This window comes from Ursus arctos, unplaced genomic scaffold, assembly GCF_023065955.2.
Source record: "Ursus arctos isolate Adak ecotype North America unplaced genomic scaffold, UrsArc2.0 scaffold_26, whole genome shotgun sequence".
Lineage (NCBI taxonomy): Eukaryota > Metazoa > Chordata > Mammalia > Carnivora > Ursidae > Ursus > Ursus arctos.
Window position 1 is genome coordinate 11,848,184 of NW_026622941.1, and position 17,144 is coordinate 11,865,327.

A 17,144-nucleotide genomic window follows, 5' to 3' on the forward strand; every position below is an offset into this window, starting at 1 on the left:
TAATACTGTATATACTGTATTTTATCTAATCCAAAATATCCAAAATATCTTTATTTCAACATGTAACCAGTACTTAAAAATTTCTTAATGAGACTTTTATCGTTTTTTTCATACTACGCCTTCTTAGTATGCATGTTAGACTTCAAGCATCTCTCGTTAGAGTAGCCACTTTCTGAGCGCTCCACGGCTGTAAGTGGTCACTGGCTACCCTAACGGACTGTGCAGGATTAGAATTTCATGGTGGTGACTATACAGCCTACAACAAAATTAATGTACTGCTTTTTTAGATTACATCTCTGTCCATTCACACACCTGCCTGTGACAGGGCTGCCCTATGCCCCTCAAGCTTAGTAAAGCCACAAACAATTAAGTGTCTTCCATATGGTCTTTCCTCCCTCTTCAGCTATACTATACGTAATTCTAATATGGGTTTAAAATTATTTTTAAAAAATGATTTCTGATGGGAAAAAAATTGATAAAATAATGTTTTTCAGCTTTTATCACATTTGAAAGTTTAAATTTCAACACTAGCTGAGACTTATAAGAACAAGGACAAAGACTTGATTCTTTCATTTCTTTTAGGTTATCCCAACATTTAAGTGTTACAATCACAGTTATATTAATAAGATAATCCATACCTACCATCTCCTTGGCTCTCCCACTAAGACAGTATTCTAGAGTGACCGTGTACTAATAATAATGGTTAAAGCTGATGGTTCGTGAGAATCTTTATTCTGCTTTACCGCATGTCTGAAATTTTTCATGATTAAAAAAAAAAAAACACAAGGAAAGATAAGGTGCAAGTCCAAGGGCACTTTAATAATAATAATAATAATAATAGCTGCCATTAACAAATGCGGTTATCACTTTTGTTGGTATGATGTGGAAAGCAATTAGAATCCTCTGAAGAGATTAAGGGATCAACAGCTTAAAAAATCTGATTGGGAGACTTTACATCTAAAGAACCATATATTTCCCTTTTATACAGAGTCCAATGATTACTTTCTGAACTCCGTTTCCTTCCATTACTTTTGCAGAGGTGACACTTCTATTAGAAAATGGCTTTTCCCCTAAATATTTCTCTTTTACCAGCCACACAATCTCTACTGGCAGAAGCAACACAGTGAAAAAGAACATGCTGCTTTGTCTCTAAGAAAAGCACTATTACATTTCCCAAACCCAACAAGTAACAGTTTTGGACAGGTTACTAGGTTTGTAAATATGGTTTTAAGCCCCTTATGTTTAAAATAACAACACAAATCCTGGTTAAAGCTTGCTTGTACATTCTGAACCCAGAACAAATGAACCATTTTAAGCGATTCCAAAAGATTACCCTTATGCTTTAAAAGTTGAGCCAACACTAATTAAATCTTCTGGCAGCTTTTGAGGGTGTGCTTTGCTGTATTACCTCAGAGTGGTTTAATTAGTTAAACTGAAATTGGGCTTCTGTCACTTCTAAAATCTACCTCCAAATCTGAACCAGAGTCTCCAGTGGTTTCAACTGCTTCAACCACATTGTGGTAGGGATTTAACTATTCTGAGGCATTCCCAAATATTACAAACCACACTGAGAATATAGGCTACAACAGGAAACAGATGTGGGTTAACCAGAGTATCTCCATAGGAAGGAGGTAACAGCAAACCTTCCATAGATACCACATCTGGTTTTTTGAGCAGTTTCATCAGCTTATGAAATGTCAAGGCAAGATTACCCATGAAATTTTGGAATGTAGCCAGTCTACTACCAAAGTTGTTGCTATACAACCTCACTTGACTAGACACGTTCAAAAAATAGATGACAACAGGACAACCAGGCACCTATCATAAAATGAGCTAGAGTGGGAATACTAAGTCATCCTAAAAGAAAAGCTTAAATTATGCTCACAATGAACCATTCCTCTTCTAATGTTCCAGCCAATATCCAAAACAAGTAGTGAATTAATATTTATATATAAAGAGACAAAAGATCTCATTGGAGGCTGATAATAGGGTATAAAATATAATTTCGCACAAATGGTATTTTTAAAAATGGACTATATATCCAAAGAAAGACAGTTCAATCATGAAGGAGCTCACTGGGGTGACAAATAAAGAGAAATGCTTTGGAACTAGCAGGGGAAGTAAAGAGATGCCATGCACCTGTGTAAAAGAACGTAAGGGCAAATCACAGTCCCGCATTTAAAGCCTTTTAACTTAGGTCAAGACTTATTATGTCTCAGTAAATACAAGTGATTTTTAATGTGAAAAGAGAAAATATCATAGTTTCATTGGGTAGTTTTATTTTTTCAAGGAGTCATGCTTAGAGCATTAAACAACTGCAGTTACTATGCTCTTTTAACAGAGAGAGCTAAGAATTGCTATTGTGACCAAAGCTTTCTAAAACCAAAATTACTCAGGAAAACTAGAAAATTAAAACAGATTTTCAGTTCAAGGCATCATTACGATGAATACACCACCACCTTGGTCAATTATACTCAACTGCTTCATGAGACACTTCTTAGAGTCCCACTGTCCTAGGGCCTTCAAAAAACTCTAATACAGGAAACTAAGTATGTTAACAAGGGAAAAGTGCTCTCTTTCCTTTCATTCTCTTCAAGCACAACTAAAATAAGTTCTATTTGGAGTCTGAGTAGAAATAATAATAAACACCTTATTATTGAAAGGCAACATACTCCAGTACCAGTGAGTATGCCTTACGTTCAGATAGTTTTTATTTATTATTTTTTAAAGTAGGTTTGTTTTTTGTTTTTTAAGTAATCTTTCCACCCAGCGTGGGGCTTGAACTCACAACCTTGAGATCAAGAGTTGCATGCTCCTCCGACTGAGCCAGCCAGGCACCCCCCAGATACTGGTTTTCAAATACTATTCTTCAGGAGCGCCTGGGTGGCTCAGATGGCTGAGTGTCTGCCTTCGGCTCAGGTCATGATCTCCAGGTCCTGGATAGAGCCCCGCATCAGGCTCCCTGCTCAGTGGGGAGCCTGCTTCTCCCTTTCCCGCCGCCTCTCCCCACTGCTTGTGCGCGTACGCTCTCTCTCTCTAAGAAATAAAATCTTTAAAAGATATATACTATTCTTCATTAAACAGAACTATGGCTCCTTAGAGTAATAGTTGATTCCAGGGCTGAGGTAAGAGAAATGTAAGATAAAGCTGAATATATTGTTTCAGAAAGTGCTTTAAAATAATGGAGGTTCCTTGAAAAATTAAAAATAGAATCATCACATGATCCAGCAATCCCACTTCTGGGTATGTATCTAAAAGAACTGAACACAGGATCTCAAAGGGATATTTATCTGCGCATCCATGTTCACTGCAGCATTATTCATAATAACCAAAAGGTGGAACTAACCTAAATATCCACTAATGACTGAACGGATGAAGAAAATGTGGTGCATACATGAAAGAAAATATTATTCAGCCTTTAAGAAGAGAACCTTGTTATGTGCTACAAAATGGAGGCACTATGAGGATGTTACGCTAAGTGAAATAAGCCAGCAACAAAAAGATAAAACTGTATGATTCCACTTTTCCACTTTATGATTCCACTTTAGGTATCTAAAGAAGTCAAACTCTTAGAAACAAAGTAAAATGGTGGTTGCGTGAGCAGAGGGGAAAAGGAAGCTGTTTGACAGAATTTCAGTTTTGCAAGATGAAAAAGTTCTAGAGATTGTGTTGTACAGTAACGTGCATATAATTAACACTACTTGACTCGGTTTCAAAATGGTTATGATGGTAGGTTTTATGTTATGTGTTTGTTTTTTTACCACAATTAAATAAAAGAGATGGAGGCTCATGAAAAGGTCACAGGAATCAAGTTGAAAGGGCTACTAATGCCAATTCTGGGATAATTTTTCAACCATACAATGATAATAATGGAATATAACCTTATAATATTCTATAATTTTATAGAATAAATATCCATGGTTCTATATTAATATACATATGAAAAACAGAATAGAGGCTAGGGAACAGCTCTTCCTTACAGGAAAATTCCAATTAATAAATATAATAGGAATAATGGAAATTGTATCAATGTTAATTTCCTGATGTTGATCATTGTACTATGACTATGTAAAATGAAACTGGGATTCTATTATTGCAAATTTTTTGTTTAAGTCTGAAATTAACTCAAAATGAATAGTCTAAATAAAGGGCAACATAGCACAATATATAAAGTACTATATTAGGAATCAGGAAGGTGGAATTCGCTCTTTTTTTTTTTTTTTCTTAAATAGAAAGTTCTAGGGGCGCCTGGGTGGCACAGCGGTTAAGCATCTGCCTTCGGCTCAGGGCGTGATCCCGGCGTTATGGGATCGAGCCCCACATCAGGCTCCTCTGCTGTGAGCCTGCCTCTTCCTCTCCCACTCCCCCTGCTTGTGTTCCCTCTCTCGCTGGCTGTCTCTATCTCTGTCAAATAAATAAATAAAATCTTTAAAAAAAAAAAAAAAGAAAGAAAGTTCTATGACCTTAGGCAAAATAAAAGAACTAAACTAAGCAAAAAGCGCCAAAGAACGCTGAATTTTACGAAAAGAAACGGGGAACAGAAAGAACAAATGTTTCTGTGAGCATTTTATCTAGAAACTATAGCTAATTTTATGAGAACTAAAAGCAGCTTTTTTATGCAAAAACAATTTTGAAAACCCATGAAACACTGTTTACCTACTATCTTGAGACTAATAAAATCTCCTATGGCACAGGAGGGTTTTTTTTCATATTTTAAGAATAACACTGTAGCTAAAACACGAAAGCAGTATTATAAATCTTAACCAAATATAAAGCCAAGTCATTAGTCAAGCCAAAATAAAAAATAAATGAACAACAAAAACAAAAAACTCTGAATAGGGGTGATATTAATTGCATAAAGCCTCTAACTTCATTCCTACTTAGAAACTCTAGAAGCCAGAAAATTTCAGAAGCTCGTAATTATAAATGAAATACTAAACAAATACCAGTCTGCTGAAAATCTCACTACAACCAAAGGAATTCTAATCATTCTCCAAGATTTAGTTATTTCAGATCAAATCTAACAAAAAACATTATAGTTCAGTGAATGAACGGTTTGGTAAATCTATGAGTTCAACAAAAAAATAGGGCCTGCATTGTAGTATTCTTAGAAGGTCTAAATTTTTAAATTGTAAACTACACTTAAAGTGCAAAAAAACTGAAGAAGAAGCCTTTCTTCATTATGGGTAACTTAAGGAATAACTATTATACAGAATCTTTAAATAGCTGGTGATAATTTTAAATTTAAGTACAAAGTTAAAACACTTGTCACTTTTAACTGCTCAATGTTTTGCAAATTCCCTCCCAAGAAGTCCTAAAATTGTGGTCTTTGCCATTATTTGACTGCCTACCCTCTCCAAACCCTCTAAAAAACAGTAAAAATAAAATGGCTATGACCCCTGTAAAAGTATAATAGTTTCCCACCTACAGAGAAATAACCTCCTGAAAATTAATGTTTTACATGGACTCCATTAGTAAAAAAACATTTACATGTTTGGCTAATTTCAAACAACATCTTTAAACGTTTATTTAAACCTCCCAAGCACGTTAATAATGGAATAGCTTGTATACAGGTCAATACAAAAACATAAACAAATATTACAAGGAGAAGTTGCTTTCAGTAAAATTGAGTTACTAAAGATTTTGAAACCCCAACAAGAAAGTTTTCTTTAGTTAATAGGGATTCACAATGCACAGTATAAGGAAAAATTTAAAGAAAAAAGAAAATATTCATGTCATCTGAATATAAATTTCCTTTAAGCAACTCTCCCAAGGCAAATGTATTATCTGTTCTTAATCCAAAATAACGCATTTAGTAAAAAAAAAAAAAACAAAAACAAAAAACAAAAAAAAAAACCCACCAGAAAATGCTATAATGGGAAGAAACCTAAACATCATCTGGTTTAAATGATCGTACTGGTCAAGATACAAAGACCAGATTATTATGTGAATTATCTAAGGTCACTCAGTTAAATGGAAAATCAAACAAGAATTAAGGTTAGGGTCTGCTATTACAAAATGTTTCAATAAAGATCTAGAGATTACCACTCATAACTAAAATACCGTTACCAACTGTAAAGAAGCTAACTTCTCTTCTTAAGAAAGTAGGACATTAAAATCAGCACTCTTTTACTTCAGGAATACAAAAACCAAAGGAACAAGAAAGGAAGATTGAAACTAAAAATATTTCCACACATATTAAATGGTTTTATACTAAAACAAGAGAAGAAGGGTAACAACAGAACATTTTAAAAACGATCCAAGAGCAAGTTCAAACTTGGTCACTAAAATAACACGCATGAGATTTTTCTAATTTACAAAGATAAAACTATACTAACTCCTAAGTGAGGCAAAGTATCTTGTTTGGTGAGGCTCTAAGGGTTTGTTGTGGCATTTCAGGAAAGCATGATTACCTCATCATCAAGGTTTCCCTCATTATATATGTGCAATAATTTTTTTAGAGTCAGACAGAGTGGATAATGAGACAACAGGGCATATAATTAGATGATGTACTCTGCAGATTATAACAAGTTAAATAATGTTGCTTGAATTGTACATCAAAAGGTAACTTTCAAATAGGAATTCAAAAATATGTTATCATAAAAGACACCCCAAACAGATGCAAGATGATATAAAAGAATGGCATCATGTTTACAACTCAATGAATATAAGCCCCTAATCCAGGTCTTCTGTTGAGCTGAGGAATCTGATGATGGTGTTTATCAATATCATTCTTCAGTTATAACATGCCAGGAACAAATGGGGGAAAATATACATTCACATACATTCGTATAGTGTTGTAAAGTAGCAGAAATGGGCAAAGATTCAGGTACGTAGGCTCATTATCTTGAATATTTCTCTAAAACTGAAAATAAAATCAATTTTAAGGAGCACTGAATATTATAAACTGGCAAAGATTCAAAAGGAAGTACCTGTTGGTACTTGTCATATAATCAAAAGAGCTTTATCTCAACAGCAGATGATTATATTATTACAATTTCTTAAGGAAGAATTAATCTTAGAAACGATTAAAAAAAATCATCGTAAATGGGCCCTTGTGTACTTTAACAGACTTTCACAATACACAAGCTAAAGAAGCCAGACAAAGAAATTACAAAGAAATCTGAATACTTGGAAAACAAATTAGGATATTGATAAAACAGAGGAAGTTGTCATGAGGGGAAAATGTAGTCCTACAATTTTAGGCTTAGAATATGAAATAGATCATTCACCAACTGTTAAGTTTTCAGCACACATCCTACACAATAATACCCTCTTTATTCAAAATTTCTTTATACTTAAAGCCCTAATAATCTGTTTCCCAAAGTTGTGCCAGGTATAATTAAACTTGGACAAAACTACCTCTGGACATTATATTCTCTAAAGCAGGAAAATTTATAGTAAGAGACTAAAAAATTTACATACCCTTAAAGTAGGTAAGAAACCTCTTTTTATCTGTAACTAGTAGGTATTATTGCGTTTGTCAGAAGCTCAAAAACCAAAGAAGGAAAAAGGATATAAAAAGCATTTAATAAAAAAATAAACTGTGAGAAAAATTTGATGTCATTTTCAATAAAACCAGTGATTCAAAACACAGTGATTAATTTTGTCAATCAGGTAAGTTGTATATGAGAAAAGCATCCTCAAAACAAAACGAAACAAAAAAACCCAAGCTAATAGTAACATTCTTAACTTTATATAATGGCAAGAAAATGCTTTAAACTTCTAAATTATCAATGATATGTCTTTGCTACTGAAAAGCGTAGTGCATACCCTCAATGCAATAGATCTTTTTGGCAGCGAAACCTGACCAAGAAAAATATGAATGTTGTTAAGACACAATGTGCTTTTGCCCACTGAAGGGTCTTATAAAATAGAAATAAAGGCTTATTTGATGATTGTCCTATCAGAAAAACAGAAATGATCCTTTCTGCTAATGCTTTAGTATTACATAAGGAAGCCCCAGAACACTACAGTAAAAACTTGGGTGGGCACAGGGGTGGGGGGGGGGGTTGCAGGGGAGCTCAGTGCAGACAAGTAAACAAGAAGCTTGTTTGTAAAAGGTGATGAAATGATTTTAGCATAATGAATAAGAAGCATAAACAAGTACCAGCAGGTACCTTTTATATAACACCTACAGATAAGTGGTCACTATCAGCTGACAAGTAGGGAAATCAGATATATCCTCACAGACCCATTCTTTTTCTCTTTAAGATTTATTTATTTATTTGAGAGAGAGAGAGAGAGAGAGAGAGCGCTCGCGCTCGAGTGCGAGCACAAGGGAGAGGGAGAAAGAGTCCCAAGCAGACTCCCTGCTCAGCATGGAGCCCGACACGGAGCTCCTCTAGTCCATGACCCTGAGACCACAACCCAAGCCAAAACCAAGAGTAGGACACCCAACCAACTGTGCCACCCAGGCACCCCTAAACACATTCTTATATTAAAGCATCAGCCAATATTATAACTATCTTTTAAAAAATGTGGCATCATTAGCAACTCCCTGTCTCCCGTCGCTCTTTGCAGAAGCTGGTTATAAACCTCAGATAACCTACTTGTTCTTTCTGCCACTCTGCATGATCAAAACCCAATCTTTGAAACCTGCAGCTCTCCAATATACCCAGCATCTGGTTATATCACCACTTACAAAAAAGGAAGTGAGAACCTGATCTAAGGAATCTCCACTGACGGCACAGAGAGCACAGATGGGTGAACATTCTGAGCTCTTCCCACAAAACGAAGAGCTTCCTATGCCTTACAGTTGCTACATAAAAATTTACCAAATCACGATCTTTTCTTTTCAAATGTACCATAAACACATTTAGGGCAGTGTGATCCCAAGTAAACTCAAAGTCTTGCAGAAGAGAACAGGGCTATACAACTATTATTTAATATTTTCTTAGAGTCCCAGGAGAAAGCAGCTTTCATTCTTAGACATGACAAAAAGCTGGGAAACTTTCTTTAAAAAAAAAAACAAACTGTAGTTGATACACAATGTTACATTAGTTTCAGGTGACTGAAAAAATCTACTAGGAGGATTTCTTAAGAGTATGGACCAGAAGAGAGCACATCACCTAGACCAGGGTAAGATCAGTAGTTAGGATCCCCTGCTACATACCAAAAGCTAACAAATAATCTCTTCAGAAAAAGAAGCATTTAAAAAATTATATATTTTTCCCAAAGTTTTCAAGCTCACTATATTCAATCTACTATCAAGTAAAGTGAGATGGAAAGCTGGTTGTGGCAGTTGCTCCTATAGCTACCATTAGTCTCAGAAAGAGAAACTAACAGTTTTTCTCCCCCCAGTTATGCAAGATTATTTTAGATGAAGAGCTGTGCTCTTTCCTTAACATGCCATATACCAGAAATTTTACATATCATCATAAATTAAGAAGAATAAATAACAATACCTGCTCTCTTTACTTCCCAGATGTGTCTATAAAAAGAAAATGACAAAAGCACTGATGCTCAATTAGAGGAACTTCAAAAGAATCTCCAGGGGAAAGAACAAGGGGAGGTTTTTGTATGTATAATCTGGCAGAGATAGATGTACCACCAACCCCAAATAATCTGTCAAAAAGCGGACAGAGAGTAAACCTGGAAGAAGAGAAATAGATGTGAAAGGCAGGCTTTTAAGGATGCTGGTACCACTCGAGGAAGAAGGAAAGAAGGAAGTGAGGGAGGAAATGACACCACTGCATATACATGTGTATATCGCTCAAGAAGAAAGAACAGGCTGGAATGAATGCTAATTTTAAGATCTACTGCACTTACTGCAAACCAAGAAAATAAATCCTGTTTCATCAATATTATATGTTGTTAGATAATGATTCATTCTTATTCTCAAACACTGTCACTCAGAACCTCCAAAAGTTCGCACTTCTCTACCTAAATCCCTCCTAAACTATTTGATTTTGAATAAATTTCTACACTGAAAGTGACCTGAAGTGTGAAAAATAAGACATGAAATATTCCCAGTAAGAAACAAATGTCTTATTTACAATCTAATCAATCAGTCATAGTAAGCTTAAAAAGATACCAAATATAGAATTTTAAAAATCCCTACAAAATGATAAATCTTCCCTTATGTACAAACATTCTTATGGACACATGAGCTTTAAACTGTTTTTCTAAGAGTGGTAATACATATACCCTCACGTATGGTCCACAGCTGGTCAACAATACACATTTGTGAACTGCTTGGGAATGGGTGTGCAATTTGTACTCAGGCTGGCCCAAGTAGGAAGCTAATAGCCTGTCTAAAAAAAAAATGAACCCATAACTTTGGTCTCATTAGCGCTGCACTCTAAGCTGTTAAAGATTCAAACACTAATTTGGATTTAAGGAGGGGGACAGTGAAACACTAAGAGGGAGAAAATTTATATAGTCAAGTCTATGCAAAATTTTCTATTAATGCAAACCAGCTGCAAGAATAAGAAATGCAGTTTTCAGTATTTGAGCCTTGTGGAATACTAATGGATTTTTCTATTCCAAGTTTCCATTCTGAAAAGAAGGCCCTTTAATTCACGATTCCTCAGAGTCCCCGGCACTCCTAAGAGCTACCTTTCTAAAATAATGGCTTTGGAGACCAAATTATCTATCTGTTAGGAGATATGTGCTGTGGCTCTGAATAGCCATTCTAAGCTATTCCTTATATGAGAACTCATGCATCCCCCAAAGAAATATTGTTAAATAAATTGTTTTAAGTACGTGATCCATAAGACCTCTAGCACAGCCTAACTCTAAGTTGTGAAATTTAGGGTTCACATTCAACATCAAGGTATATGTCATCTACAAAACATTGTGATAAACCACTGATTTATTGTGATTCACCACTGGTTGTTTCCACCACAATTCTATTCTGATTGCTACAACTTAATTCTACCATACAGTAAATATTTCCCCCCAAGCTTTGGTTAATTAATCTTTCTCCTATACAGCTCATAAATCAATTTAAAAATTGTTTGCATGTAACCACCTTAATACTTAATATATGCTACCACCTGCCTCCAACACCAGTAACAACAAAAGTTATATATACACATATGGGCTTTGTTCTCCTGACAGAACTATCAGTATAAGTAATTAATATAGGTCTTATATAATACTTGATTTGTGAAGAAACTGTCCCTCTAGGAAATTCATACAGTGGCTTTATCCATAATGAGGAAAATCACTCGCATAAGCTTTTAGGACTAGAAATAGAGGAATATCCATTTCTCATGCCAGTATAGCTCAGAAATCTTAGGGTTCAGTTGAAAAGAATACATAATCCCTAGCATCCTGAAAGTTGAATAAAATTTCCGTAAAAGATACTCTGGCACCCCAGACAAGAGGCAAGAATATTTGCATCAAATTAACATCAACTTAAAAACCATTATAAAACTGGTTTTAAAATGAAAAAGCAAGAACAAACCTCAATTTTGTCTGTTTTGGCATCTCCCCAGTATATTTTGCCTTCATCATAATCCAAGGCTAAACCATTCGGCCAACCAAGAGAAGTGTTAACCAACACTACTCGGTCAGAACCATCCAGAGCTGCTCGCTCAATTTTCGGGATTTCTCCCCAGTCAGTCCAATACATGTACCTACAGAAGTATACAGAAAATGAGCTAAAAGCAGATAATAAATGGTAACTTTCAGATATTCTAAAGGTGAGGTCCACCCCTCATATCACACTGGAATCAGTTAACAGCATAGAAGGAAAAAAAAAATAGGACTTAAACATACTCAAAATCTATGTTTAAGACATAACAGCAGTATATACATGCTTGAGGAAATTTTCAGATCAAATAGTGTTTTCTAGAACTGAAAATAAAAACGCCTTCCAGGGGGGTGGCTCAGTTGTTAAGCATCTGCCTTCGGCTCGGGCCACGATCTCCAGGTCCTGGGATCGAGCCCCACATTGAGCTCCACACTGAGCCCCATATGAGGCTCCCTGCTAAGCAGGGAGTCTGTTTCCCCTTCTCCTTCTGTCCCTCCCCCTGCTCATGCTCGCTCTCTCTGTTTCTCTCTCTCAAATAAATAAAATCTTTTTTAAAAATGCCTTCCAATAATGAGATTCCATTTTTAGTTAGGTTTTTTCAAAATATTTTGTACTCCTTCCCACTAACAGTCATCTTTTTTTCCCTAAACTTTTTATTTAAGTAATCTCTACACCCAAAACGGGGCTTGAACTCACGACCCCAAGATCAAAAGTTGCATGCTTTTCGTACTGAGCCAGCCAGACACCCCAGTCATCTTTTTTTCTTGCTGGCTTGTCATCTCTAACACAAAAAGGCTATCCCAATAGTAATATTCAGATGACAAATTGAATTCCCAAAATAACTAACTCTTTCTGTAGTGCTAAGTAACTGCTGTGGTTCCTAGGAGTTTGAGCAGCTCCAAGGCACTGATATACACTGAAGTGTAATAATTTGTCACTATGTTCACCCTTAGAATGAATCTCACAGTAACAAATAACATTGGTGAGCATACAGAAAGCTGTGTTTCCCTGGATTGTGGTCAGGGTGTTATGACCAAAAAAAAAGAAAAAAAAATTCAAGTCATTCACATATCTTGGGATATACAAAGTAAGATATATCCTTTACCATATCATTCTAGAAGTTTCGAAAATGGGATGAAATTAAATCTTCTAGGGGAAGAGAAAGAATTCTGAAAACAATTTCTTTCCACATTTTTCATGGTCATGATGCAACCTCAGCAAAATCTGTAGCCAACACCCAAAGTCAGCAAGCATTGACTTAATTTAGAAAGAAAAAGTATTAAAACATTCAAGGAAAAAAAAATTCTTTAGCAATTCTTTAACTTGAGATTTTATTCCAATCACTATGTTCGAAAAATGAACAGCCACTGAAGAGCTGTTTATTGAAAACCAACACACACTTCATATTGTTTTTGTCAATGTTTTTAGGAACCTATAGAAAACAGAAACACCAAGCAAAATTTTCTATCAGCAGAGCTTCTTACCCAACCATGGGATCTAACACAATGGCTCGGGGTTCCTCTAAGTCCTCTGAAATCAAGATCTTCCTCATGGTCCCATTGAGCCTTGTCACTTCTATCCGATCAGTGCCAGTGTCTGTCCAATAAAGATTTCGGGCAACCCAGTCAACAGCAATACCATCAGGATGCGCAATTTGAGCAGTGACCACAAACTGACTGCCAGATCCATCTATGAATGAGCGGCGTATGGCCCTCACTTCATCGTCAGTCCAGTAGATATAGCCTTCCACAGGATCATAATCTATGGCAATGGCATGACGGATGTCTTCTAACTGTAAAACAATGTCTGTGAAATCTGGTGTATCCAAAGAAATGCGTCTCAAGTCTGTCCTTCGTGCTAAAAGCAGTAATTCAGTGGCACCTAGAACAATAAAGTGAGATAAATGAAGAAAAAATTGAAACCCACAGTCAAAATTTAGTCACTCTAAATAAAGAATGCAGAACTTCTTCGGGAATTGAAAAGTAAAGGAGTAAAAAAGGATACTCAGGGTCCATTTAGGGTGGAAATGGAAAGTAACATAGTGACCTAGGAATAGCTTGACTATGAGGTCAAGCTCTATAATGGCTCAGCTCTCCAAATCAAGTTTTGATTCCTTCTCTGGTTCATTTGTTATATAGCCCCTGGAATTAATAACAGCTACTTAAAGGTATAATGAAGAGTGACTACATAACGACTAAGAAGTTGAGTAGCTGAATATTAAAGGAAGAAGGAGACATAGGATATAGGTCCTTTGTTTGAGAAGTATGTTTACAAAGGTAAATGAATCCAAGACAAAGATCTTTTGTGTCTGATGAGAATGTTCCAAAATTGGATTGTGATGGTTTCGCAACTGTAAATTAGTTAAAAACCACTGAACTGTACACTTGAAATGACTGAAATTTATAGTACGTAAATTATATTTCAGTTAAGCTGTCTTAACTAAGACAACTATAAGGCAATACCTGACATAATTAATGACAAAGAGGGCTATGGTGAAGGAAAAAGCAGCAGCAAAGAAAGTGAATCAGAAAAAACACTGGTTAAGAGTAAGAGTTGTGGATCTGACAGAGCTGTTGGATTCAAATTCCTATTCAAACTTAGGCAAAACTTCATCTCTCTAAACCTAATTTCTTCATCTATATCCCACAGGGTTGCTGTGAGGATTAAATAAGATCCATGTAATATTCAGGAATGTACTGAACATGTAAGTATTTGATCAATGTTAGCTAATATATTATTACTAACATTAGAAAAGAAACACTTTCAAATTTTTATTTCACTGAGTTTTAGATTAGATTTATTTACGAAATTTTTTTTTTTTAAGATTTATTTATTTATTTATTAGAGAGAGACAGCCGGCGAGAGAGGGAACACAAGCAGGGGGAGTGGGAGAGGAAGAAGCAGGCTTCTAGTGGAGGAGCCTGATGTGGGGCTCGATCCCGGAACGCCGGGATCACGCCCTGAGCCGAAGGCAGACGCTTAACGACTGCGCCACCCAGGCGCCCCATTTATGAAATGTTTTTAACTCAAAGTAGTATTCAATAAAAACACAGCTGAGAATGAAGACATTAAGCTCAATCTTCTGTTTTAATTTTTTAATGTTCAAGTAAAGCATCAATAAAATCATCTAAGTATAAAAGATAGTAAGCAAGATGACATCTGAAAGAGTAAAAAAAAGATTCCCAAAGAAGTGAGTCTAAAAGAAAATACTGGCATTTAGCTTCACATCAATCTGGAATTATAGTTGAAAAAACTGAGAAGAGGAGTAAAACTTTCAACAACAGCTTTTTGACTTAAGGGCTAATTATAAATGAACTCGATCTTAGAGAAAATACAGCCCTAAATGCCACAGCAGGCACCAAATAGGAGTAACTTCGTACCATTCACTACCTCTGCTAACTACCAAAAGGAGCCAGCCCCAAAACTCTGCAAACAAGGAAGTCAAAGAAAGTGAAGCTGTTAATTTGAGCAAGGTGATCAAAACAGAATAGTTAACTTGAAGCTACTACATGCCAAATGCACATCTAAAATTCAAAATACTAGTTAAACATGTACATTTGCACTGCTATGAGGGAGTAGACAGACCACTATTGCTAAAATAAATCTTCTGTTTTAAACTCAAGCTACATTTTTAAACAAAAAAGCAACATTACAAAAACCTTTTGTTTTAAACTGAAACCAAATTATTGTTTGCCATGGAAACCGCCTCACAAGAGTCAGCCAGCTTCACCTTTGACTATGAGGATAATTTATCAATGCCAAGTCATGACAAATATCCTGTACACCAACTCAATTCCATCTCTCTGACTCCCTGACCCCCTTGCCAGGAACTCCCTAACCCACTCTGAAATAAAGGCTTCTGCTTTTCAGAGTTAGATAAAGAAGCCACTGCTAAATGTAACAATTTTCTTATCAGGTCTTGCTGGTGGCTAGAAAACCAGATAGTGATCCACAGGGGTAAGAATGAAGAATAACATTCTCATTAAGAAGAAAAAGAGAAGAACTGGTGTTCTCCCAAACCAGAAGTCCCTTGAAACGTCCTAAAGCAACGTATTTCTCCAATATGCCCTCTTTCGATAGGGAATTAAGAGAGTAAGAAGAGACAGTGGTTAAGTATAGAAAGAGGTTGCTTTAGAAACAGAATATGGATTTTTTTTCTTCTTCTGAAAGCACTTCTCTGTTGTTGAAAGGCAATTAAAAATATCATTCAACAATTTTTTAGAACTATATCTACCCCATGATAAGTCATTATAGTCGAAAGTTCAGTAAACTGCTTCCTTGCACAGAGGTCCTTTATTTACAAATGCTACCTACTGTTAAAAATACATTCTTTAAGAAAATACTCATTTTCACAACAATCAATTGCGATATCAATGACTGACATTTCATAAAAAAAGAGATAGCACCTAATTTTTTTCAAAAATAGCATGTTAAAAATTTAGTTAAAATGCTAAAATAACTTACAAAACAGTATTAAAGAGATGCCCTAAAACACAAAACAACCCTGTTATATAACTGATTGTGAAGACAAAGATTAAGCAGCTAGTCTCCCACCAAAGACTGTAACCTACAGAGCTTATTATAGAGAAATAAAATAAATCATAAAGAATTTCAATTGTATCTGAAATTCTTCCTTCTTGGAGACCATCTTTCTTACCATCTTTGCAGGTTTTTCCATTCTCCAGGAGTTTGACCCCAGTTGGGCAAGCACACTGATAAAAAGGTTTGACTGGAGACATCAAACACAAGTGGGAACAACCACCATTATCAATTCCACATGGATTTGTAGCTGTCAAATATAAATCACACTGATTAATACCAATGATTATAGATGCCCTCCCTCACTCTAGGTACACAAAGGTTAACAACCATAACATGAGCAACTGTGATAAACCAAATTATTACCAAATGTCATCCAGGTGCTTGACTACCAAACCATTTGCAAGGAAAGGAATTAATCACTGAGAACTGACTTAGCATTTTGTACCCAAAGAGGGATACACAAGAAATAAAGCAGGAGGTCCCTGCCCTAAAAGAGCTTACAATCTAGTCAGTATGCCAAAATTAACAAACTAGAAAACAATACAAAACAACGAAATTAAATGCTATCTTGCACATGATAGACCATAAGTACAGAGTAAAATGGAAAGTAAATTAGGATTAAAGAAGACAGAGGACATGACAGGACCCTTGAAGGATAGGAAAATAGATAGGAGGACATTTCAAATGTGGTAAAACTGTATGAAAAAAAACTCAGAGGCTGTACATTGGGTGAGATAATAAGGCAAACAGTCTAACTATTAAAGTTTCTGTTGACTAATCGGAGTTACAGCTGAGTGAGCACAGAGAATGGGAACAAATTGTGGTGGAGGGCACTGAAAGCCAAGAAAAGTAATTAAATGTTGAAAAATCCACTTTGGAAAGATTAACATTGAAAAGATAGGCATAACAGATTCAACAAGGAAAAACTGAGAAGCAGAGATTAATTAGCACCTTTGCCAAAACTATGGAAAGGGATGGATTTAAATAATATTCATTAAAAAATCAACATAAGATGGAGACCAACAAAATATGAAAGATAAAACAATGATAACTGCAAATTTGAAACTAGTAAAACATAAAGGATCAACAGTGCCATTAAACAAAAACAAAAAAAAAAAAA

The 17,144-nt window shown here is 35.5% G+C and overlaps 1 protein-coding gene across 6 annotated transcripts in view; it reads right to left on the bottom strand.

The window, feature by feature from the left end:
* Positions 1 to 17,144, bottom strand: part of LRP6 (LDL receptor related protein 6) — a 172,720-nt gene that overhangs the window by 61,655 nt on the left and 93,921 nt on the right. For all 6 annotated transcript variants that reach the window (XM_026502407.4, XM_044385229.3, XM_044385230.3 and 3 more), the window contains 3 exons: positions 16,140 to 16,271; positions 12,967 to 13,363; positions 11,414 to 11,585 (listed from right to left, as the gene is read on the bottom strand). In XM_026502407.4, coding sequence (XP_026358192.2) covers positions 11,414 to 11,585; positions 12,967 to 13,363; positions 16,140 to 16,271 — 701 coding nt within the window. The remainder of the gene's footprint in view (positions 1 to 11,413; positions 11,586 to 12,966; positions 13,364 to 16,139; positions 16,272 to 17,144) is intronic.